At 47.1% G+C, this 23,718-nt stretch overlaps 1 protein-coding gene across 1 annotated transcript in view; it reads left to right on the forward strand.

Annotated features, from left to right (window-relative positions):
• The window catches only part of PIWIL1 (piwi like RNA-mediated gene silencing 1), a 368,470-nt gene that overhangs the window by 196,364 nt on the left and 148,388 nt on the right, over window positions 1-23,718 (forward strand). Inside the window, exons 13-14 of the mRNA XM_030218398.1 lie at window positions 13,830-14,030; window positions 19,786-19,889. Coding sequence (XP_030074258.1) covers window positions 13,830-14,030; window positions 19,786-19,889 — 305 coding nt within the window. The remainder of the gene's footprint in view (window positions 1-13,829; window positions 14,031-19,785; window positions 19,890-23,718) is intronic.

The raw sequence follows: 23,718 nt of genomic DNA on the forward strand, positions 1-23,718 counted from the left end.
CATGGGGACCCAGAGCTGATGCGCACACAGTTGCCTCACGACTCTGGTGTGGTGGATCTGGCCCTAAAGAAGGCTAAGAATTCTAGGGAGCATGCTTCGGTGCCCCCGGGCAAAGACTCTAGAACCTTAGACTCATTTGGGAGGAAGGCCTACCATTCTTCTATGCTCGTGGCCAAGATTCAGTCCTATCAGCTCTACATTAGCATCCACATGCGGAACAATGTGTGACAGTTGGCGGGCTTGGTGGACAAGCTCCCTTCTGAGCAAGCCAAGCCGTTTCAGGAGGTGGTCAGGCAGCTGAAGACGTGCAGAAAATTCCTGGCCAGAGGAGTATATGATACCTTTGATGTTGCATCCAGGGCCGCTGCTCAAGGTGTGGTGATGCGCAGACTCTCATGGCTGCGTGCCTCCGACCTGGAGAATAGGATCCAGCAGCGGATTGCGGAGTTCCCTTGCCGAGCGGACAACATTTTTGGAGAAAAGGTCGAGCAGGTGGTAGAACAGCTCCACCAGCGGGATAACGCTTTCGACAAATTCTCCCGCCGGCAGCCTTCAGCATCTACCTCATCAGGTAGACGTTTTTATGGGGGAAGGAGGGCTGTTCCCTACTCTTCTGGTAAGCGTAGGTACAATCCTCCCTCTCAACAGCCTGCGGCCCAGGCTAAGCCCCAGCACGCTCGCTCCCATCAGCAGCGTGCACCTCAGCAAGGCCCCACAGCTCCCCAGCAGAAGCAGGGGGCGAGCTTTTGACTGGCTCCAGCAGAGCATAGCCGATGTCAAAGTGTCCGTGCCGGACGATCTGCCGGTCGGGGGGGAGGTTGAAAGTTTTTCACCAAAGGTGGCCTCTCATAATCTCCGACCAGTGGGTTCTCCAAATAGTCCGGCAAGGATACGCCCTCAGTCTGGCCGCCATGCCTCCAAATTATCCACCGGGAGCTCAGTCCTTCAGCTTCCAGCACAAGCAGGTACTTGCAGAGGAACTCTCCGCCCTTCTCAGCGCCAATGCGGTCGAGCCCGTGCCACCGGGGCAAGAAGGGCTGGGATTCTATTCCAGGTACTTGTGGAAAAGAAAACAGGGGGGGATGCGTCCCATCCTAGACCTAAGGGCCCTGAACAAATATCTGGTCAAGGAAAAGTTCAGGATGCTTTCCCTGGGCACCCTTCTTCCCATGATTCAGGAAAACGATTGGCTATGCTCTCTGGACTTAAAGGATGCTTATACTCACATCCCGATACTGCCAGCTCACAGACAGTATCTTCGATTTCGTCTGGGATCATGTCACTTCCAGTACTGTGTGCTACCCTTTGGGCTCGCCTCTGCACCCAGAGTGTTCACGAAGTGCCTAGCTGTGGTAGCAGCAGCGCTTCGCAGGCTTGGAGTGCACGTGTTCCCTTATCTCGATGATTGGCTGGTGAAGAACACATCCGAGGCAGGAGCTCTACAGTCCATGCAGATGACTATTTGACTCCTGGAGCTACTGGAGTTTGTGATAAATTACCCAAAGTCCCATCTTCTCCCAGTACAGAGACTCGAATTCATAGGAGCTCTGCTGGATTCTCGGACGGCTCGTGCCTATCTTCCGGAGACAAGAGCCAACAATCTGTTGTCCCTCGTCTCCCGGGTGCGAGCGTCCCAGCAGATCACAGCTCGGCAGATGTTGAGATTGCTCGGCCACATGGCCTCCACAGTTCATGTGACTTCCATGGCTCATCTTTGCATGCGATCTGCTCAATGGACCTTAGCCTCCCAGTGGTTTCAGGCTGCTGGGGATCTAGAGGACGTAATCCACCTGTCCACGAGTTTTCTCAAATCCCTGCACTGGTGGACAATTTAGTCCAATTTGACTCTGGGACGCCCTTTACAAATTCCTCAGCCGCAAAAAGTGCTGACTATGGATGCGTCTCTCCTGGGGTGGGGAGCTCATGTCGATGGGCTTCATACCCAGGGAAGCTGGTCCCTCCAGGAACAAGGTCTACAGATCAATCTCCTGGAGTTACGAGCGGTCTGGAACGCTCTGAAGGGTTTCAGAGATCGGCTGTCCCACCAAATTATCCAAATTCAGACAGACAACCAGGTTGCCATGTATTACAACAACAAGCAGGGGGGCACCGGATCTCGCCCCCTGTGTCAGGAAGCCGTCAGCATGTGGCTGTGGGCTCGCCGTTACGGCATGTTGCTCCAAGCCACATATATGGCAGGCGTAAACAACAGTCTGGCCGACAGGTTGAGCAGGATTATGCAACCTCACGAGTGGTTGCTCAATTCCAGAGTAGTGTGCCGGATCTTCCAAGTGTGGGGCACCCCCTTGGTAGATCTCTTTGCATCTCGAGCCAACCACAAGGTCCCTCGGTTCTGTTCCAGACTTCAGGCCCACGGCCGACTGGCATCGGATGCCTTCCTCCTGGATTGGGGGGAAGGCCTGCTGTATGCTTATCCTCCCATACCTCTGGTGGGGAAGACTTTGTTGAAACTCAAGCAAGACCGAGGCACCATGATTCTGATTGCTCCTTTTTGGCCACGTCAGATCTGGTTCCCTCTCCTTCTGGATTTGTCCTCCAAAGAACCGTGGAGATTGGAGTGTTTTCCGACCCTCATCACACAGAACGAAGGGGCACTTCTGCATCCCAGCCTCCAGTCTCTGGCTATCACGGCCTGGATGTTGAGAGCGTAGACTTTGCCTTTTTGTGTCTGTCGGAGGGTGTCTCCCGGGTCTTGCTTCCAGAAAAGATTCCACTCAGAGGAGTTACTTCTTTTTATGGAGGAGGTTTGCCGTCTGGTGTGACAGCAAGGCCTTAGATCCTCGTTCCTGTCCTACACAGACCCTGCTTGAATACCTTCTGCACCTGTCTGAGTCTGGTCTCAAGACCAACTCTGTAAGGGTTCACCTTAGCGCAATCAGTGCATACCATTACCGTGTGGAAGGTAAGCCGATCTCGGGACAGCCTTTAGTTGCTCGCTTTATGAGAGGTTTGCTTTTGTCAAAGCCCCCAGTCAAACCTCCTACAGTGTCATGGGATCTCAATGTCGTTCTCACCCAGCTGATGAAACCTCCTTTTGAGCCACTGAACTCCTGCTATCTGAAGTACTTGACCTGGAAGGTCATTTTCTTGGTGGCAGTTACTTCAGCTCGTAGAGTCAGTGAGCTTCAGGCCCTGGTAGCCCAGGCCCCTTACACCAGATTTCATCATAATAGAGTAGTCCTCCGCACTCACCCTAAGTTCTTGCCGAAGGTAGTGTCGGAGTTCCATCTGAACCAGTCAATTGTCTTGCCAACATTTTTTCCCCGTCCTCATTCCTGCCCTGCTGAACGTCAGCTGCACACATTGGACTGCAAGAGAGCATTGGCCTTCTATCTGGAGCGGACACAGCCCAACAGACAGTCCGCCCAAATGTTTGTTTCTTTTGATCCCAACAGGAGGGGAGTGGTTGTGGGGAAACACACCATTTCAAATTGGCTAGCAGATTGCATTTTCTTCACTTACGCCCAGGCTGGGCTGGCTCTTGAGAGTCATGTCACGGCTCATAGTGTTAGAGCCATGGCAGCGTCAGTGGCCCACTTGGAGTCAGCCACTATTGAAGAGATCTGCAAAGCAGCGACGTGGTCATCTGTCCACACATTCACATCTCATTACTGCCTGCAGCAGGGTACCAGACGCGACAGTCGGTTCGGGCAGTCAGTGCTTCAGAAACTGTTCGGGGTTTAGAATCCAACTCCACCCCCCTAGGCCCATGTTTGTTCTGTTCCAGGCTGCACTCTGTTAGTTGGATAAGTTGTTAGGTCAATCTCAGTTATGTCCTCACCGTTGCGAGGCCCAATTGACCATGTTTGTTGTTTTGAGTGAGCCTGGGGGCTAGGGATACCCCATCAGTGAGAACAAGCAGCCTACTTGTCCTCGGAGAAAGCGAATGCTACATACCTGTAGAAGGTATTCTCTGAGGACAGCAGGCTGATTGTTCTCACAAACCCGCCCGCCTCCCCTTTGGAGTTGTGTCTTCCCTTGTCTTTTTCTTGCTACATACGGGACTGACGAACACGAGCCGGTTCGGGCGGGAAGACGGCCGCGCATGGGCGCGCGAGGGCTAGCAAAGGCCTTTGCTAGTGAAGATTCCGGTTGGAGGGGGCTGCCGTGGACGTCACCCATCAGTGAGAACAGTCAGCCTGCTGTCCTCGGAGAATACCTTCTACAGGTATGTAGCATTCGCTTTATCGCCCCTCCTTACATTTCTAGCCATTTGTTCTTCTGTTTGCGCTTTTGCCAGACTTATCTTTTTCTCTTGGCTTCTTTCAGTTTATTCTGGTATTCCTCTGTGTGTTCCCCTTCTTGCGTTTTTCTGTATTTATTTTCTAAGCTACTTACTTGGATAACCATATCTGTTTCATTTTTCTCTTGCTTTTATTTATTGTCCTTTCATAAAGGTTAGTAGCCATATTTATAGATCTTTTCAGCCTGGACCACTGCCTTTCCACGTCTCATATGTCCTCCCAGCCCGTCATCTCTTTCTTCATATATTTCCTTGTTTTACGAAAGTCAGCTCAGCATGCTTGAAATCCAGGACTTTGAGTTTTGAGTGGCTGCCCTCCACTTTAGCTGTTATAGCAAACCAAACTGTTTGATGATCACTGCTGCCCAGATGGGCACCCACTTGGACATTAGACACGCTTTCACAATTTGTGAACATCAGATTCAGCGTCGCTCCTTTCCTTGTGGGTTCTGTCGCCATTGGTGTGAGCAGAGCTCTTTGTAAGATGTTCACAGTCTCTCTACTTCTTTCCGATTCCGTGTATGGAATTTTGAAATCCGCATCTGGCAGTTTGAAATCTCCAGGTAACCGCACCTCTCTTTTCTTCCCTAGCTTTGGATATCTGTAACCAGATCTTTATCTAGTTCTTCCAATTGTGTCGGAGGTCTGTAGACAACACCTATGTGAACATACAGTGGTGGAAATAAGTATTTGATCCCTTGCTGATTTTGTAAGTTTGCCCACTGACAAAGACATGAGCAGCCCATAATTGAAGGGTAGGTTATTGGTAACAGTGAGAGATAGCACATCACAAATTAAATCCGGAAAATCACATTGTGGAAAGTATATGAATTTATTTGCATTCTGCAGAGGGAAATAAGTATTTAATCCCTCTGGCAAACAAGACCTAATACTTGGTGGCAAAACCCTTGTTGGCAAGCACAGCGGTCAGACGTCTTCTGTAGTTGATGATGAGGTTTGCACACATGTCAGGAGGAATTTTGGTCCACTCCTCTTTGCAGATCATCTCTAAATCATTAAGAGTTCTGGGCTGTCGCTTGGCAACTCGCAGCTTCAGCTCCCTCCATAAGTTTTCAATGGGATTAAGGTCTGGTGACTGGCTAGGCCACTCCATGACCCTAATGTGCTTCTTCCTGAGCCACTCCTTTGTTGCCTTGGCTGTATGTTTTGGGTCATTGTCGTGCTGGAAGACCCAGCCACGACCCATTTTTAAGGCCCTGGCGGAGGGAAGGAGGTTGTCACTCAGAATTGTACGGTACATGGCCCCATCCATTCTCCCATTGATGCGGTGAAGTAGTCCTGTGCCCTTAGCAGAGAAACACCCCCAAAACATAACATTTCCACCTCCATGCTTGACAGTGGGGACGGTGTTCTTTGGGTCATAGGCAGCATTTCTCTTCCTCCAAACACGGCGAGTTGAGTTCATGCCAAAGAGCTCAATTTTTGTCTCATCTGACCACAGCACCTTCTCCCAATCACTCTCGGCATCATCCAGGTGTTCACTGGCAAACTTCAGACGGGCCGTCACATGTGCCTTCCGGAGCAGGGGGGGACCTTGCGGGCACTTAAGGATTGCAATCCGTTATGTCGTAATGTGTTACCAATGGTTTTTGTGGTGACAGTGGTCCCAGCTGCCTTGAGATCATTGACAAGTTCCCCCCTTGTAGTTGTAGGCTGATTTCTAACCTTCCTCATGATCAAGGATACCCCACGAGGTGAGATTTTGCGTGGAGCCCCAGATCTTTGTCGATTGACAGTCATTTTGTACTTCTTCCATTTTCTTACTATGGCACCAACAGTTGTCTCCTTCTCGCCCAGCGTCTTACTGATGGTTTTGTAGCCCATTCCAGCCTTGTGCAGGTGTATGATCTTGTCCCTGACATCCTTAGACAGCTCCTTGCTCTTGGCCATTTTGTAGAGGTTAGAGTCTGACTGATTCACTGAGTCTGTGGACAGGTGTCTTTCATACAGGTGACCATTGCCGACAGCTGTCTGTCATGCAGGTAACGAGTTGATTTGGAGCATCTACCTGGTCTGTAGGGGCCAGATCTCTTACTGGTTGGTGGGGGATCAAATACTTATTTCCCTCTGCAGAATGCAAATAAATTCATATACTTTCCACAATGTGATTTTCCGGATTTAATTTGTGATGTGCTATCTCTCACTGTTACCAATAACCTACCCTTCAATTATGGGCTGCTCATGTCTTTGTCAGTGGGCAAACTTACAAAATCAGCAAGGGATCAAATACTTATTTCCACCACTGTAGGTTCCATCATTTCTTTCCAAGCTGGTCCATATTGCTTCTTCCTTTCCCCAGGCCCCTGGCATTTCAGTCACTGTGATACGTTTCTCACATACTGAACTATTCCTCCACCTTTACAACCATCTCTATCCTTCCAAAATAGATTATGGCGTGGTATGCTTGCAACCTGTTCATGGGAATCATTGAACTATGTCTCTGTGATAGCTAACACCAGAGAGCTTGCAGAGCATGAACTTTGTTGCTTATACCGCAAGCATTTGTCGTCGTCATTTTCCAGCTACATTTCAATGGCAGTCTCATCTTCTGTTTAGTTTTTTCTTTAGTCTTGCTTCCTGCTGTGTTAGTAAGAAGTGATTTGCTAAGTTTGTTGTTTTCATTGTTTTCTTTATTACTGAGTTGGGGGTGATGATTGGAAGAGACCTGCCTCCATATGCCACCCCTGCCTTCTAGTTTAAAACGCCTAGATATATAATGTCTAAATTTCTCTGCAAGGATTTTTTTCCTGTCACAGTGAGATGCAGTCCATCGTTACAATATAGTCTTTTGTTTTTCCAAGTATTGTCCCATCGCCTCCTATGTACCTAAAACCTTCTTGATGACACCAGTCTTTGTGCCACCTATTGAAATTCTGTGTATTTTGTAAACTTTTCTCTCCCTTTCCAAAAATACTTCATAGAAAGCTACCGTTTGTACCAAAGGCTTTAACAACCCCTCCCCCTCAAAGCTCCTGAAAAGCTCTCTGTGCAGCAAGTGGGGTATTATTGGCTAGGTCATTTGTTCCCAGGTAGATGATAACATCAGTGTTAGACTCCTTAGTTTCTTCTCTGAGTATAGTCAGTATTTGTCTGGTACTTTTGGTAACTGAGGATCCTGGAAAGCATTTCACTTTGCTGTGCCTCTGATAATAGAACCCCCTAACAGCAACAGTTTTCTGGTTTGAGATTCTTTATTAGTGCTTTGGGGGTGTCCTTTCTCTTGAAACACCTTCATTGTGTTTTGTTCTACCTCAGTTCTATTTTCTGGAGCATCACAGTGCTGTAATGGAGTAAAAGAATTCTGTAGGGGCAACAATTGTGAGAGCGGATGTTCTCAGACCTTCCTTAGCATCCCTCCAGTCTAGTCCAGATGTATAGGTTTATGCATTCCTACCTGCAGATGGAGACTAAACTAAAGGTTTCAAAGCGATCCTATAAGTACCCTGTGCTGTCCACAGCCAGCCACTATTTCTCAGTCTCCAGCAGATGGTTGGTGTGTGCTATCCTGTGCACGCACACCGGGAGGTCATGAGTTCCAGATTGAGTTTGTCTTGGATTTCAGGGATCAGTGTGGTCCATCACCTGCCTTGGGGCACTATACTCAGGCGGCAGAGTCCTCTCTGCCTACTCCCTTTCTTACCCTCCAGGGTTATTAAGTCTGGCAGGGTGAAGTGTTGGGGTGGTGTGTGCGCAGAAAAAAACAACTCTGTCCTATTTTGTTTGTGCTCCTTGCTTCCTCTGAAAGGCCCATGTGGGTGGATAGTATGCTGCTATGTCAGAGGCCCTTGTTGTTTTGGTCTGGACTTATGGCACTGTGAAAAGCTCTGGCGCTGCTGTAATTGCGGGTGGTATTCAGTAGAGGTGCCGGTGATGGTTGCTGCATGTGTGTGTCCTAGTGGGGAAGTTGAATGGTGGCACCCAGTGACGCGTAAGCAAGGAGGCTGGGGAGGAGCAGAGGGCCAAGAGCAGAGTATGGGCTCAGACTCTGATATGGCAGTGAACCTGAGTTGTGTGTGAATCATAGCTAACTTGGATCTGGATCGCACAGCTTTGGGCCCCACTGTGTCTGCAGGTAATGAAGCAGGCCCTGGCAATAAACATGACAGTAACTTAGGGGAGTTTGAGGGAGGGCTGTTTTTTTGCTGGAATTTGTGTTGCTAATGTATTAAGCCTTCTATATGTAGTGTAGTTTGCATCAGCCTTCAACTGCAGGGGGTCCTAAGGAAGAACCCCAAAGTGTCTAAGTGCCAGAGAGGTGAAGGAAGCTATTAGAGCTAAAAGGAAATCCTTCAGAAAATGGAAGAAGGAACTGTCTGAAAATAATAAGAAACAACATAAGGAATGGTAAGTCAAATGCAAAGCGCTGATAAGGAAGACAAAGATGGACTTTGAAAAAAAGATTACGTTGGTGGCAAAAACAATATTAAAAAAAGTTTTAGCGGAGAAATTAAATTAATTCTTTGCTTCTGTCTTCACCGAGGAAGATTTGGGAGAGATACCAGTGCTAGAAATGGTATTCGAAGGTGACGAGTCAGAGAAACTAAATGAAATCTCTATACACCTGGAGGATGTAATGGGGCAATCTTCTGGACTGGATGGTTTTCATCCCAGAGTACTGATAGAATTGAAAAATGAACTCTCGCGCCGATGAGGGTAAGGGCAACCAAACAAATTTGCAGATAAAATTGCTCAGGGACAGAGCAGGGCTTACGAGTGTCTTCTCAGCCTGCTGGCATCACGTGACCACCCCCCCCCCCCCCCCCCCCCCCCCCCCCCCCCCCCCCCCCCCTGCTTATGTGTATGAGCATTTAAAAATTAGAACTACTGATAGTGACGATATCTCTCTATAATTTAGCTAACTATTTAACCATTGCACACTCGTAGGTAATTAAAGATGTTGTTCACTTATATTTAGTTTAGGTGTACTATAGCATTAATGTATTAGGAACATCCAGATATGTGCGTGACCGTGTTAGTTGTTTCTGCCCACATTGTTCATTCTGGCTCTGTATATTTAAATTTGTCCAGCTATACGCCATTTATGCAGGAAACTGAACTCGCCATATTAAGTGTTCATGAGGTAGTATGGCGATGACGTTTAAGTTAGGTTCCGATTCCCATCCTGCTTATGGGATTTAAGTGGCCTATCACCTAAGACAGCCTACTACCGGGGCACTAATACCGTATCTTATTAACTAATATGGTAACTTATACAGTCCAGTACAGAAACAAGAGGCGAGGTGCAGGACTAGGCTGTGGTTCATGTTTTTGGTGACTTACGAGTCGCAACCTTTTACCAAACACAGATAACAAAAATTGGGTTTCTTTGCATAGCCAGAGGGAAACAGGCCCACTCCCCAAGTTCAATGTGAAGCCCTTCCAGGAAGGCCTTCAAGGGGGGAGATGAAGAGATAGCAGCACAGTTATGGATCAAGGGATGTTGTTAAAGGTGAAGGCTGACCATACTAGCAGACAAAGAGTATCTGCCGCTTTTGACACTGTCAATCACAATTTACTTCTTGCCACACTGTCCTCATTTGGGTTCCAGGGCTCTGTCCTCTCCTGGTTCTCCTCTTATCTCCCCCACCGTACCTTCAGAGTATATTCTCATGGCTCCTGCTCCACCCCCATCCCGCTCTCTGTTGGAGTTCCTCAAGGATCTGTCCTTGGATCCCTTCTTTTTTCAATCTACACCTCTTCCCTGGGCTCCTTGATCTCATCTCATGGTTTCCAATATCATCTTTATGACGATGACACCCAGCTTTATCTCTCCACACCAGACATCACTGCCGAAACCCAGGCCAAAGTATCAGCCTGCTTATCTGACATTGCTGCCTGGATGTCCAACCGCCATGAACATGGCCAAGACCGAGCTTATTGTCTTCCCACCCAAACCCACTTCTCCTCTCCCTCCACTCTCTATCTCAGTTGATAACACCTTCATCGTCCCCGTCTCATCTGCCCGCAACCTCGGAGTCATCTTCGACTCCTCCCTCTCCTTCTCTGCGCATATCCAGCAGATAGCCAAGACCTGTCGCTTCTTCCTCTACAACATTAGCAAAATTTGCCCTTTCCTCTCTGAGCACACCACCTGAACTCTCATCCACTCTCTCATTATCTCTCGCCTTGACTACTGCAACCTACTCCTCACTGGCCTCCCACTTTGCCATCTATCCACCCTTCAGTCCATTCAGAACTCTGCTGCACGTCTTATCTTCCGCCTGGACCGATATACTCACATCACCCCTCTCCTCAAGTCACTTCACTGGCTTCCGATCAATTACCGCATACAGTTCAAGCTTCTCCTACTAATCTACAAATGCACTCGATCTGCAGCCCCTCCTTACCTCTCTACCCTCATCTCCCCTTACGTTCCTACCTGTAACCTCCGCTCTCAAGACAAATCCCTCCTTTCAGTACTCTTCACCACCACCACCAACTCCAGGCTCCGCCCTTTCTGCCTCGCCTCACCTCATGCTTGGAATAAAGTCCCTGAGCCCATATGCCAGGCTCCCCTCCCTGCCCATCTTCAAATCCTTGCTTAAATCCTACCTCTTCATTGTCGCCTTTGGCACCTAACCACTATACCTCTATTCATGAAATCTAGACTGCCCCAACTTGACATTTCGTCCTTTAGATTGTAAGCTCCTTTGAGCAGGGACTGGCCTTTTTTGTTAAACTGTACAGCGCTGCGTAACCCTAGTAGCGCTCTAGAAATGTTAAGTAGTAGTAGTAGCTAGAATGGTATGTGCACAGGAGTTCAGGAAACCGAACATGAGGTAATAAAGTAGCAGGGAGCTTTTGGCTGAAGAACATAAGCGAGAAAGATGATAAGCGAAAAGAATTAAGTAATGTCTTCAATGAAAAGGCTTTGTGTAGAAACAGCATATAAGCAGCAGCCTGATTAGTAAATGTTTGAGACAGTCCCAGCCAATACTTTTGTATAAGCAGAACTGTACTCCTATGAGAAAATGTATTCTAATTCTGTATACTCTATTGGTAAGTTAATAAATTGCTTTTCTCATATGTGGCGTGATCTTTTATCATTCCAATCTTTTCCTGGGATATGTATAAATATTGGGATGGTGGTAAAAAGACCTAAATCTTAATTACAGTAGTGAATAACTTGGGATTGTTTGCAGAACAGTCTCAGTTAGGGTCACCTGGTTCATAGAAGAGTGGGTGGCCTTGCATCCAGATGTACAGTTTTTAAGAGAGGTGAAATTGAGACCTCCATGATCCCTGTGGTACCTCTTTAAGACTTGAATTTAGTTTTGTCAGCCTTGATACAGTCTCCCTTTGAACCTTTGAGGGAATCTACATTGAAGGATGACTTTTTAAAATGGAATTTTTGGCAAGGAGAACTTCAGAATTGTAGGTATTATCTAAGGAGCCCTTCCAGATATTCTATAAAGAGAAGGTGGTATTGCATTGCATTCCCTCCTTCTCTAAAGTGGTTTCTGGTTTTCATGTGAACCATTTCCCTCTTGGTATTGGAGGAGGCAGGAGAGAACAAGAAGCAGAGTCAAATCGCATCTCTTGGATGTCAGGAGTGCATTGCGAGAGTATATCAAATGAATGAGGAATTTTGTTGTACAGATCAGTGTTTGTTCTGTTCAGGCGACAGATGAAGTGGGAAGTAACATTGAAATTGACAAACGCATGAGGGATTAAGTAGATGATTGTTACAGTATATATTTTCAAAAGTCATTTTGTTCACAAAGCACATTAGACCAGGGGCTAGGTGGCCTCCAGGGCGGAGAGCGGTCTTATTTCTTTCCAGGTTATTTGCAAGGTGGTTACTAGGTCATCATTGCATTTATTTGTGAAACCAGCACCACGGGCCTTTAAAAATGGAACACAGTTCTTTAATGAATGAGCCTTGACAAAAAGACCCGACACGGGCCGTGTTTCGGTGACTAGCACCTGCGTCAGGGGTCACAGTGATGACGTGGAAAACTTGGGGAATAACTCGAATATATTCCTCTACAATATATTATTCCTTACCCCACGTCTCATGTAGTAAAAGCTACAAAGCACCAAGGCACTTTCACTTTCTTGGTGCTGTCCTCTGTCTGGATTGGTCTGGAGGAATGCTAAGGAAAGAGAAAGTAGGTTTCTCCTAATTCTCTTTCCTTTTAATCTTTCTAGACTAGTGCAGAATCTGTTTGGGATCTGTGGTATTGTTGTGTGTGTATGTGGGGGGGGGAGGGTCAGTCTTAAGTCATGATAAGAATGAAAGTAAAGCAGTTGGAACCTACAGTTTTTTCCTCTAGTTTTCCTTTTGAGTGGAATGTTCTCAGTTGTCTGTTGCCCCTTGTTCCCTAATTAAATGGGGTTAAATATTTAGATAATTCTATTCATCTAGCTTTGTTATAGAAATACTGTGTGGCTCTGGACTATATAGGATACGTCTAGTATTTTTTTTTAAGCCAGTAGTTCTGTCTTTATCTGCTGGTATAAATGTGTAAACCCACATGTCTGGAGGGCCTAAATGAAAATTAGCAAGTAAGACACAATTTGTGCATATTTTAAATAAGGCACAACAATAGATCAAATTTTTTTTAACCAGAATTAAACACCAGTAATCTGAGAACTTTTATAGAAATTTGATTCACCAGCTCTCAGAGAGAACCTATCAAGGTGGTTTACAAAGATAAAATTTAAAATAAATAACCTAAAAAAACAAACAAACAAACCCACATCAGTAAAAAAAAAAAAAAAAAAACAGTAAAAGAAAATTAGTTTTAAAAAGGACAATAAGAGAGCTATGTCTTTGCTGGAGAACTTCTCATATTCTGCTCTTTGGGGGGGTGGGGGGGGGTCTGCTTTAAAAAAAATGTTTTAAGACATTTTAAAATTTGGAACCCGAGCACTTCTGTCAGAGAAAAATGGAACGGAAATCCTTATTGTATGAGCCAAAAAGGAGAAAGAAGCTGAGTTCAATCTTATTGAACATTAAGGAACTGAACGTATTGAGGCTTGGGATTGCAAATAAGCCAATACACTAAAATGAATGAGAATTTGGAGTACTTTTTGACTTGAATTCTGGTAATGAACTAATTAGTTTTTAATTTTTTTCTCAATGTCAAGTAACATCTTTCAATATATTCCCAAGATAAGCTGTTCCATATCTGTGGTTCCTTCCTAGATAATGTACAATCTCATGAAGAAGCAAATTCAGCGTCACTAGTGAATGGAATAATTAAATGTGAATGGGAACAGAGGCCCTAAGCAGGAATGAGTTTAGACATATATGGACAGAAATCTGGCCCAATTCCCTGTAAGATTTAAAAAAAAAAATGAATGTAATGAGTTTTAAACCTATTTCTCAGATCAATGGGGGGTTAGGTAGTGCAGTGAAATTAAATGGTGACTTTAATTATGTTGTCTGCTACAATTTGTATGTAAAATGTTTGAATACATTTTTTTTAACACATATGGTAGAATGATCATAAGATATATTTTTTCAACGTACTGTTGACAGCTTTTCTCTTCAAATTTAACTACTTAAACTACTTAAATCTTTTTTTCTTCCTTAAAGGTGGTGTGCATGTTGTCAAGTAACCGCAAAGATAAGTATGATGCAATCAAGAAATACTTGTGCACTGATTGTCCTACTCCAAGTCAATGTGTGCTTTCTCGCACCTTGAGCAAGCCCCAAACTGTAATGGCAATTGCTACAAAGATTGCTCTACAGATCAACTGTAAAATGGGAGGAGAGCTCTGGAGTGTTGAAATACCTGTAAGAATTTCTTTAGGATTAGTTTTATCATTTTGAAGTTTAGTTTTTATTTATCTATATATGATTTCAAAGCAAACTGTTTTAAAATGCATTCGTTGGGATTTTATACAGCTGTGAATTATGTCCAATTTAATTTATTTGATCATGTTTCTTGTTTCTTTTATGTTTGCCTTTGAATTATTTGCTGTATATAAATAGCTCAATGTTCTCGTTTGAAAAAGGGAACCTCTGGAACACTGTGTTAAAAAAAAAAAAAAAAAACCATACTCGTAGCATGGGCAGTAAACTCCCAGTTTTAGAGGTATTGGTGGCTGACTCCGATATTGTGGTCAGAGGCATTATTTTTTTATACTTCAGAAAGGGTAAAGTAAGAAGAAAATGCCATGCGTCCTTACTATTTGTAAAGTAACAACTTCAGTGCTTATGTGGTGATGAGGTATTGTGAGTTATTCCAGAAAAAGGAAGTGGAATATTTTATGTAATATTCCATAGCGTCCCACAGATCAATCCAGAGACTTGTGGGTTATGTCCCTCTACCAGCAGACAGAGATAGAAAGAACTTCAGAGGTTTACTATATGTGGTCATGTGCAGTCACCTTAACTTTAGTATTCTCTCTATCTAGCAGGTGGATGGTCATATCTGTGCAGCTCTGGATTGATTGGCTCCTGGCCTGGTCCCCTGGGTCTAGTTGAGCTTCTGGGGTCTGAGGTGTCCCGGTCCTGGGACTTGGGTTCACACCTGGTGGTGCCAGGTTCCTCCCTTCCTCCCCCTTCAACCCCTCTTTTCTGCCTGACTGGGGTTTGTGGTTCTCACTCTCCTGACTTTAAAAGGAGTCTGAGGTTTCTTTTGCTCCGGCGTCCTCTCCTGCCTTAAAAAAAAAAAAAAAAAGCCGTTTGAGCACTGTTTAAAAAAAAAAATCTCCTTAGTCTGAGATTTGTCCAGCACGGCAAGCTCATGCCAGTTTGCAGTACCGGCTGAATGGTGTGAGGACCGACTTGGCATGTGACAGCGATTCCCAAAAGGGTGAGTAGTCATCTTATCTGCGCCAGTGAGCAGAGCAAAAGCAGCTCCCAGTGTGGGAGCCACTGGGCTGCTGCAGTTTCCCATGCTGAAGATCCACTGTACAGCCCAACTCCGTGGAGCAGTGTGCTCCTTTTTTCCCAGCTCATTTTGGTGGGCGCAGGGCACTTGTTTTGTTGGGTGTGCATGCGCGCTTGATGGCTCCATCTTTCTTGCCACTCCACATGGCAATGCTGAAGCCACAGCGCTCCCCTGGGGCCTGATCTGCTTGTGATTCAGGCAGTTTTATATGTAGACTTTTCAGAAATGTGACTGGGGAACTGGTGTGGATCACTCCCAGTTTCTTCATATTGGTTATTTAAGGGCTTCTAAGAAAGGAGGCCTGGGGAGGTTTGCAGACTCCTGTGGGAGTCCTCAGGTCTCCCACAGCTTTCCATGGGCGAGGTCGGAGACCCATTTGTCCTCTGCAGCTGTTCTGTGGCAGCGAGAGCCTTAAGCTGCAGCTTGGAAAGTACTGACTATCTGAAAGTCTTCTGGTAGAGATGCCTGTGCTTCACTTGGTGATTTTCACTAAGAATATTTCTGGACCCTCCTTAATGAGGTTCAGGATGTGTGTACATCATTAATGGAAGGGAGAAAGGGATCAGGATTAGGGATCCTATTCTAGGTTTTTCACTCTTTCCCTCTTCCCCTTTCTCAGAGCATTGCAGTACAGTTTGTTTAGATAGTCAGGCTTAGGGCTGTTGACTACATGTTTCTGTGAGGAATGTTACATTTTGAGGCTAGCGCAGGCCTCTCAGGTTTCTCTCTGTTTCCATGGTAATCCTGCACCCTATGTGCTGCCCTGGTGGCATTAGCTGTGTGTGTACTGTTTACCAGTGTTGCCAGTTACCCGGTCCCCAAACCCGCCCAAAATGTTTACGCCCCCGCCGTCATCAACCCTGTCCTTGCCGTTATCAAACCCGCCTCCGCCGTCATTAGCTCCACCCTCGCCGTCATTAGCTCCACCCCCGTTGTCATCAACCCCCGCCTCTGCCGTCATCAACCCCCGCCTCCGCCGTCATCAGCCCCTCCCAAAACGTCAGCCCCACCCAAAACGTCATCAAGCCCAGTCCAAAACGTCAGCCCCACCCCCGCGGCCCGAAAACCGCACAAAAACAGCGGGGGAAAAAAAACAAAAAATAGCCCAAAAAACCGCGACCCGCAGCGGACAAAACCGCAGCGGGTTGCGGAAAACCGCCCACCTGGCAACCGTGCTGTTTACATCAAACTAGTTTTATTGAGGAGGGTGGCTGACCTTTCAGCCTGAAGGTTACAGGTTCAAGGCTGGTTTTATCCATCCTATGAGAAACTGTGGGCTCAGCTAGATTTCCAGTGGGGCATATTTTATTTCATTCTTTCTTATTGCTTGCTGGCCAAATAATTCTTACATGACTGGAACAGTTATCAGAACTGTACAGTACTAAAGATTGCCCTTTCTCTCTCTCTCTCTGCACACTGATACTGGCCACACCTTTGCATACTAGCCTCGGTACCCGGAACCTCTAATTGCTTCTATGGTATTTTTGGCATCTTTTCATGGTATGGGGTACCTAAATTTCATGAGGAGTGGTCCAGGAGCTACTTCAGTGTAGAGGTAGCTTAATAGTCATTGCAATCAGCTGAAAGTAAGCACAGAGCTCTAGGGGTACTGCTTCACGACCCACTGCAGCTTGCTGTCTGTAGTGCGCAATGGTGCAACAGCCATATTCGGCTACACCATCTGTCTCTGGTTCTCAGCCGCACTTGTTAGCTCCAATGCTCAGCAGTTATAGTGCACAGTCACACCAGCCAATTCTTGTCTCTATCTGTAAGAAATTAGCGCTGGCTTAGGCATCAGACCACTGATGTGGCTTCCAAGTCACATTTGGCAACCTGCCTTTTGGAAGTAATCTTGGGACTAGAGAACTTCTAGGGCAGTTGGGTAAAGACCTGAGGGACTTCCAAGTCTCGGAGATTGCCAGGGGACGAGTTTAAGGATGATTTTTAATCCGCTTGGTTTTGTCGTAGGTTTTGTGGGCCCAGGAAAACCACTTTCTGGGTTTCCACTTCCACTACGACAAGCCACCTGGCTGCTGGTAGAATGAGCTCTGTTTCAACTCCAGGTCAACCTATGCCTGCTGCATCTTCCAATGATGGAGTCTCAGTTCACTCCTCAGGCAGGACTCCTGTACTGGTTTCAGGAGGAGTGGACCAAGATTACCTCAGCTCAGATGTGTCTTAGTTTTTCTATTGCACAGTTACAACCTGGACTTCACTACAGATTTTTCTTGGGAGTCTACATGCAAGCTCAAACGCTGTCAGGTAGTTCTTGCCACCTTGCCAACGTTTCTTCCTTTAGGCATAGTCGAGTCTGTCTCCAGTTGCAATTGGGGAATGGGAAGTTGTTCCCTTTGCTTTGTAGTTCTAACCAGAGAGCTTCCTTCCAGCTGAGTTTGGACATCATAAGAGTCTAGGGTGTTTACGGTTCAGCTTTTCACAATGGGAACCTTGCAGTGTGTAATAGTTCTGTCTGGTGGGGAGAGTTTCTAACCTCCCTGGACCTCAAGGTAACTTACTTTCTTATTCCCAGTGCTCCTTGCTGCAGAGGGATCTTAGCGATTTATGACCATGTCATTCAGCCTTTCCATATTGCCGAGGACATTTTTGCAAGGTCATGGTGGCAGCTTTCCTTCGTGAGGATGGATTGCAGGTTCAGCCATACCTCGTGATTGGCTGATTTGCGGCTCTCTCTATCAAGAGACTCTGCAGACTTCATCCAAGATACCTACTCATCTTCAGTCCTTAGGATTGGTAATCAGTGTCACCAAGAGTCAGTTGTTTCCCTTACAAATCTTGGCTTATAGGGGAGTGCTGTTCCATAATAGGCTTGGGAAGTCCTTTTCTTTCTTTTGCTCCTCATTCAAGGCACAAAGGAACTCTTTGGCAGAGGGTGTAGTAACAGCGGTAGCATATCTAGTTTTAAAAAAAGTTTGAACAAGCTCCTGGAGGAAAAGTTCATAGTCTACTGTTGAGACAGGAGAAACCACTGCCTGCTCTGAGATTGGTAGCATGGAATGTGCCTACTATTTTTGCCAGGTACTTGTGACCTGGATTGGCACCTGTTGGAAACAGGATACTGGCCTAGATGGACCTGGCTGTTCTTATGTTCTTAACTTTCTTGGCTGATGTGCAGGTTTGGTGTGAAGAGTTTTGCAAGAATCCGGATTTTTCTCTTTAAAGGTGAATATCTTGGCCACCTTTGTTCTGATGGGGTGGATAAAGCGTTGTTTCTAAACTTGTCAAAAGTTCATCTGGTAGCCGTAGCCTATTAATAGGTGTTGGATTCAGAGTTACTCAGTGGCCTTTCTATCTACATGGCTCAGGTGCAGTTGCTCCAGAAATGTTCCATTCTTTCACTTGGATAGCTTAAGGGTTTTTTTTCCTGCATGGAAAATGCAGTCATTTTTGCCGTAGAACATCTGTAAGGTGGCTACAGTATCCTTGCTTAATTCACTTGTCAAACGTTACAGATCAAATGTTCAGGCCAAAGGAAATATGGTCTTTTGAACTAGGCATCCTCAGAGTAGCCATATCTCGCCTTCCCTGCAGATTAGAGGGCTTGAGCATTCCCTACATGTCAGGACTGGTTTGGCAAGATAAAGTAGAGAGATGTGGTAGCCGTGTTAGTCCACTTCTAAAGCCAGTCAATAGAAATAGAATATAATAAAACATAGAAAAGAAAATAAGATGATACCGCCTGAAAGGATGAGGGAGGAGTGGGGTAGGTGAGAAACAGAGAGGGCTGAGAGGATGGGGGACAGGGAGATATGCATGGTGATCAGAGGGTGACAAAGTAGTGAAATTTCATGGTTTATAATGGGCTAGAAAACCTAGATCTTTGTTGTCCTGTCTGGTGGGTGTCAAAATATTTAATTATTTTGACTTCAAAAGTCTTGCGTTCCTGTATTGTTTTAACGTTTTCTTTAAGTATTTTCAGTATAAATTCATTAGTACAGTGTTCTGGTTTTTTAAAGTGCCGCCCCACAGAGGTAGCATCTTGGTTGGCACTGGCATTTTTCATATGATGTTTATGCAAATGAAATCTTAAATATTTTGACACCCACCAGACAGGACTCCTATCTTGAGAACTTGACCAATGAAGGACCACAGTATAAAAAATGAAAGAACTCTTCTTCTGTGGCCAGGGCTATATTAGTGCAATGATTCTGCTGTATCTTTGTCCTCTTCTTTGACTGAAGAATCCAAGGGCTTTGGAGATAAGTTTATTCTTGGGAAGGATCATGTGCAGAGGTAGGAAGTAGTATAAGACCCAGAAGTTGCAAGATTTTGGGATTTCTGTTGCTGATGTATTACATTCCTTAATCCTAATGTGTAATTAAAAGAATATTTTTGGTATGAAAATGTGTAGTTTGTATACACCAATTCTAATTGTCTTGGAAGGCAGTGTTTTTAAAGGTGCTCATAAAAGTTGAGGAATAGCAGTGGGATTAACTTCTATATTTGGCTTTTGATGGTTCTTTGACTCAGTAAAAAATGAACTAAATTTTACAAATGTAGTGCATGTTTGTTTTTATAGGTACAAGTTTGTGTGGAAATGCTTTTTAATAAGATGACCAGATGAAGTATGTAATTCCTAATTTTAACAAAATGCCAAAGTAAACATTTTTATAAATATTTTTAAATTCTTTCCAGCTAAAGCAAGTCATGATTGTTGGGATTGATTGTTATCATGATAATACAGCAGGACGACGATCTATTGCAGGATTTGTTGCAAGCCTTAATGAAGGAATGACTCGGTAAGAGGTGTCTTTTAACTTTAGTAAATCCTACTTATTAAAGGGAAAATGAACATCCTATCTATTTCTCACATTTATAGCTTGATTTCCTGAATAGATAAAGTAGTCAAAGCAGTAAGTAATGTCAAACTAAACAGAGAATCTTTGTACAATGAAACTAAATAAAAATGAAAAAAAGAAAAGTGCAAAGCTGACTACAAATAACAAGCAGTAAAAAAAAAAAAGTGAACACCAAAAACAAAAATAAAATAGCACATACCAGAAGACTAATATTCTATCTTCCAACCTCTGTGCCACATGTCTTAACACTCTGGCATTGGAAAAAGCAAGTTTTTCAACTTCTTATGAATTTGTGCACTCTTCATACGCATTCTTTTTAGATGCTGTAGCCTATCATTTTCCCTATTCTTGGAGCACATTCCTTTTATTTATTGATTTGCCTTCTTTCTCCGAGGACAAGCAGGCTGCTTGTTCTCACTGATGGATGGGTGACGTCCACGGCAGCCCCTCCAATCGGAATCTTCCTAGCAAAGTCCTTTGCTAGCCCTCGCGCGCCCGCGCGGCCGTCTTCCCGCCCGAAACCGGCTCGAGCCGGCCAGTCCAGTCTTCTTTCGTCCGCACTCGGTACGGCTGTGTTTTTGTCGTGTCGAGCCCCGGAGAGTCGACCTCGCGCGTCCGTTTTAAATAGACGTGTTTTTTTCTTCGGAAAAGTTCTACCTTGTTCGGGAAGTGCTCCGGAAACCCCCTTGGGTTTTGTTTGCCCCTTCCCGTGTTTCCAGTTTTTGCCCCGGTAAGTTTTCTTTCGTCGTCGGGGTAGGCCTCTTTTCGGCCTCGGTCGAGATTTTTCTCCCTTAAAGTTTTGGTGCTCCAAATTCGTCATTTCAGATTTTGATTTCGCCGGCGTGATTTTTCCGCCCATGACATCGAAGCCTTCCAGCGGCTTCAAGAAGTGCACCCAGTGCGCCCGGGTAATCTCGCTCACTGATAGGCACTCTTCGTGTCTTCAGTGTCTAGGGGCCGAGCACCGTCCTCAGAACTGTAGTCTGTGTTCCCTGTTACAAAGGCGGACTCAGGTAGCGAGATTGGCCCAGTGGAACGTTTTGTTCTCGGGCTCTTCGTCGGCATCGGCACCGGGGTCATCGTGTGCATCGACGTCATCAGCGTCCAGACCTTCATCCTTGGCCGCCAGTGCATCGAGGCATCGGCCCTCTGCAGCGGCGCCGAGACATCGGATAGCTGCATCGACGTCGGTGGTACCGGGACCTCGTCTCCTGATGTCGTCGGACGGTGGTGCATCGGGTGGAGTGCAGGTAAGGGCTGTCCATTCCCCTGCTGGTGGCGGTGAGCCTTCGGGTGGGTCTCCCCCTACCCTGAGGGCTCCTGCGGTACAGCCCCCCCGGGATCGACCTGCTTCGACCTCGGCCCTGAGGAAGCGACGGATGGATTCTACGTCCTCCTCGTCGGTGCCGGGGAGCTCCGGTGACATGCTTCGGAAGAAGTCGAAGAAGCATCGACACCGGTCTCCTCCCCGCGTCGGCACCGAGAGCTCTGGGTCGCCGAGGGAGTCGGCACCCAGCAGGCATCGGCACCGAGAGGACCGCTCACCCTCTGTTCAGGAGGTGTCGATGCGCTCCACTCTGGACAGCCCGGAACAGCCTCCACGCCCGGAACAGGTTCTGACGTCGACGCCTGCATCGACCTCCATGCCTTTCTCTGCAGCCGCTCTGAACGAGAGCCTCCGGGCCGTCCTCCCAGAGATTCTGGGAGAGCTGTTGCGCCCTACCCCTCCGGTACCGGCGGTGCTTGCGCCTCCGGTACCGTCGAGCGTGGCGCCGGCTGGCCCATCGCCCGGGGTGAGGTCCCCGACGTCGGTACCGCGTGCAGTGCCGACTGCGGCCACCTCCCAGGAAGACTCCCCGACTACGTCGGCGGAGGGAGCTTCGCCGATGCGGGCGAGGGAGTCTACCTCTCGACGCCCCCATTGTGGACGTGGCTCCACTGAGTCGAGCCGGGCGAGGTTGCAGACACAGGTTCGTGAGCTTGTGTCTGACACCGAAGGTGAGGCCTCGTGGGAAGAAGAGGAAGACCCCAGATATTTCTCTGACGAGGAGTCTGAGGGTCTTCCTTCTGATCCCACTCCCTCTCCTGAAAGACAGCTTTCTCCTCCCGAGAGTCTGTCTTTCGCTTCCTTTGTCCGGGAGATGTCTACGGCCATCCCCTTCCCGGTGGTTGTGGAGGACGAGCCCAGGGCTGAAATGTTTGAGCTCCTGGACTATCCTTCTCCACCTAAGGAAGCGTCCACTGTTCCCTTGCACCATGTCCTAAAAAAGACATTGCTTGCGAACTGGACCAAGCCACTAAGTAATCCCCACATTCCCAAGAAGATCGAGTCCCAGTACCGGATCCATGGGGACCCAGAGCTGATGCGCACCCAGTTGCCTCATGACTCTGGAGTTGTGGATTTGGCCCTAAAGAAGGCTAAGAGTTCTAGGGAGCATGCTTCGGCGCCCCCGGGCAAAGACTCTAGAACCTTAGACTCCTTTGGGAGGAAGGCCTACCATTCTTCTATGCTCGTGGCCAAAATCCAGTCTTACCAGCTCTACACGAGCATACACATGCGGAACAATGTGCGGCAGTTGGCGGGCTTGGTTGATGCTCTTCCCCCTGAGCAAGCCAAGCCTTTTCAGGAGGTGGTCAGGCAGCTGAAGGCGTGCAGAAAATTCCTGGCCAGAGGGGTGTATGACACCTTTGATGTTGCGTCCAGGGCCGCTGCTCAAGGTGTGGTGATGCGCAGGCTCTCATGGCTGCGTGCCTCCGACCTGGAGAATAGACTCCAGCAGCGGATTGCGGACTCGCCTTGCCGTGCGGACAATATTTTTGGAGAGAAGGTCGAGCAGGTGGTAGAGCATCTCCACCAGCGGGACACCGCATTCGACAAGTTCTCCCGCCGGCAGCCTTCAGCCTCTACCTCTACAGGTAGAAGATTTTTTGGGGGAAGGAGGACTGTTCCCTACTCTTCTGGTAAGCGTAGGTACAATCCTCCTTCTCGACAGCCTGCGGCCCAGGCTAAGCCCCAGCGCGCGCGCTTTCGTCAGCAGCGTGCGCCTCAGCAAGGCCCCGCGGCTCCCCAGCAAAAGCAAGGGGCGAGCTTTTGACTGGCTCCAGCAGAGCATAGCCGACATAAAAGTGTCAGTGCCGGGCGACCTGCCGGTCGGGGGGAGGTTGAAAGCTTTTCACCAAAGGTGGCCTCTCATAACCTCCGATCAGTGGGTTCTGCAAATAGTCCGGCAAGGATACACCCTCAATTTGGCCTCAAAACCTCCAAATTGTCCACCGGGAGCTCAGTCTTACAGCTTCCAGCACAAGCAGGTACTTGCAGAGGAACTCTCCGCCCTTCTCAGCGCCAATGCGGTCGAGCCCGTGCCATCCGGGCAAGAAGGGCTGGGATTCTATTCCAGGTACTTCCTTGTGGAAAAGAAAACAGGGGGGATGCGTCCCATCCTAGTCCTAAGGGCCCTGAACAAATATCTCGTAAAAGAAAAGTTCAGGATGCTTTCCCTGGCACCCTACTTCCCATGATTCAGCAAAACGATTGGCTATGCTCTCTGGACTTGAAGGATGCCTACACACACATCCCGATACTGCCAGCTCACAGACAGTATCTGCGATTTCAACTGGGCACACGTCACTTCCAGTACTGTGTGCTGCCCTTTGGGCTCGCCTCTGCGCCCAGGGTGTTCACAAAGTGCCTGGCTGTGGTAGCAGCGGCACTTCGCAGGCTGGGGGTGCACGTGTTCCCTTATCTCGACGATTGGCTGGTGAAGAACAC

This window comes from Microcaecilia unicolor, chromosome 11 (assembly GCF_901765095.1).
Source record: "Microcaecilia unicolor chromosome 11, aMicUni1.1, whole genome shotgun sequence".
Lineage (NCBI taxonomy): Eukaryota > Metazoa > Chordata > Amphibia > Gymnophiona > Siphonopidae > Microcaecilia > Microcaecilia unicolor.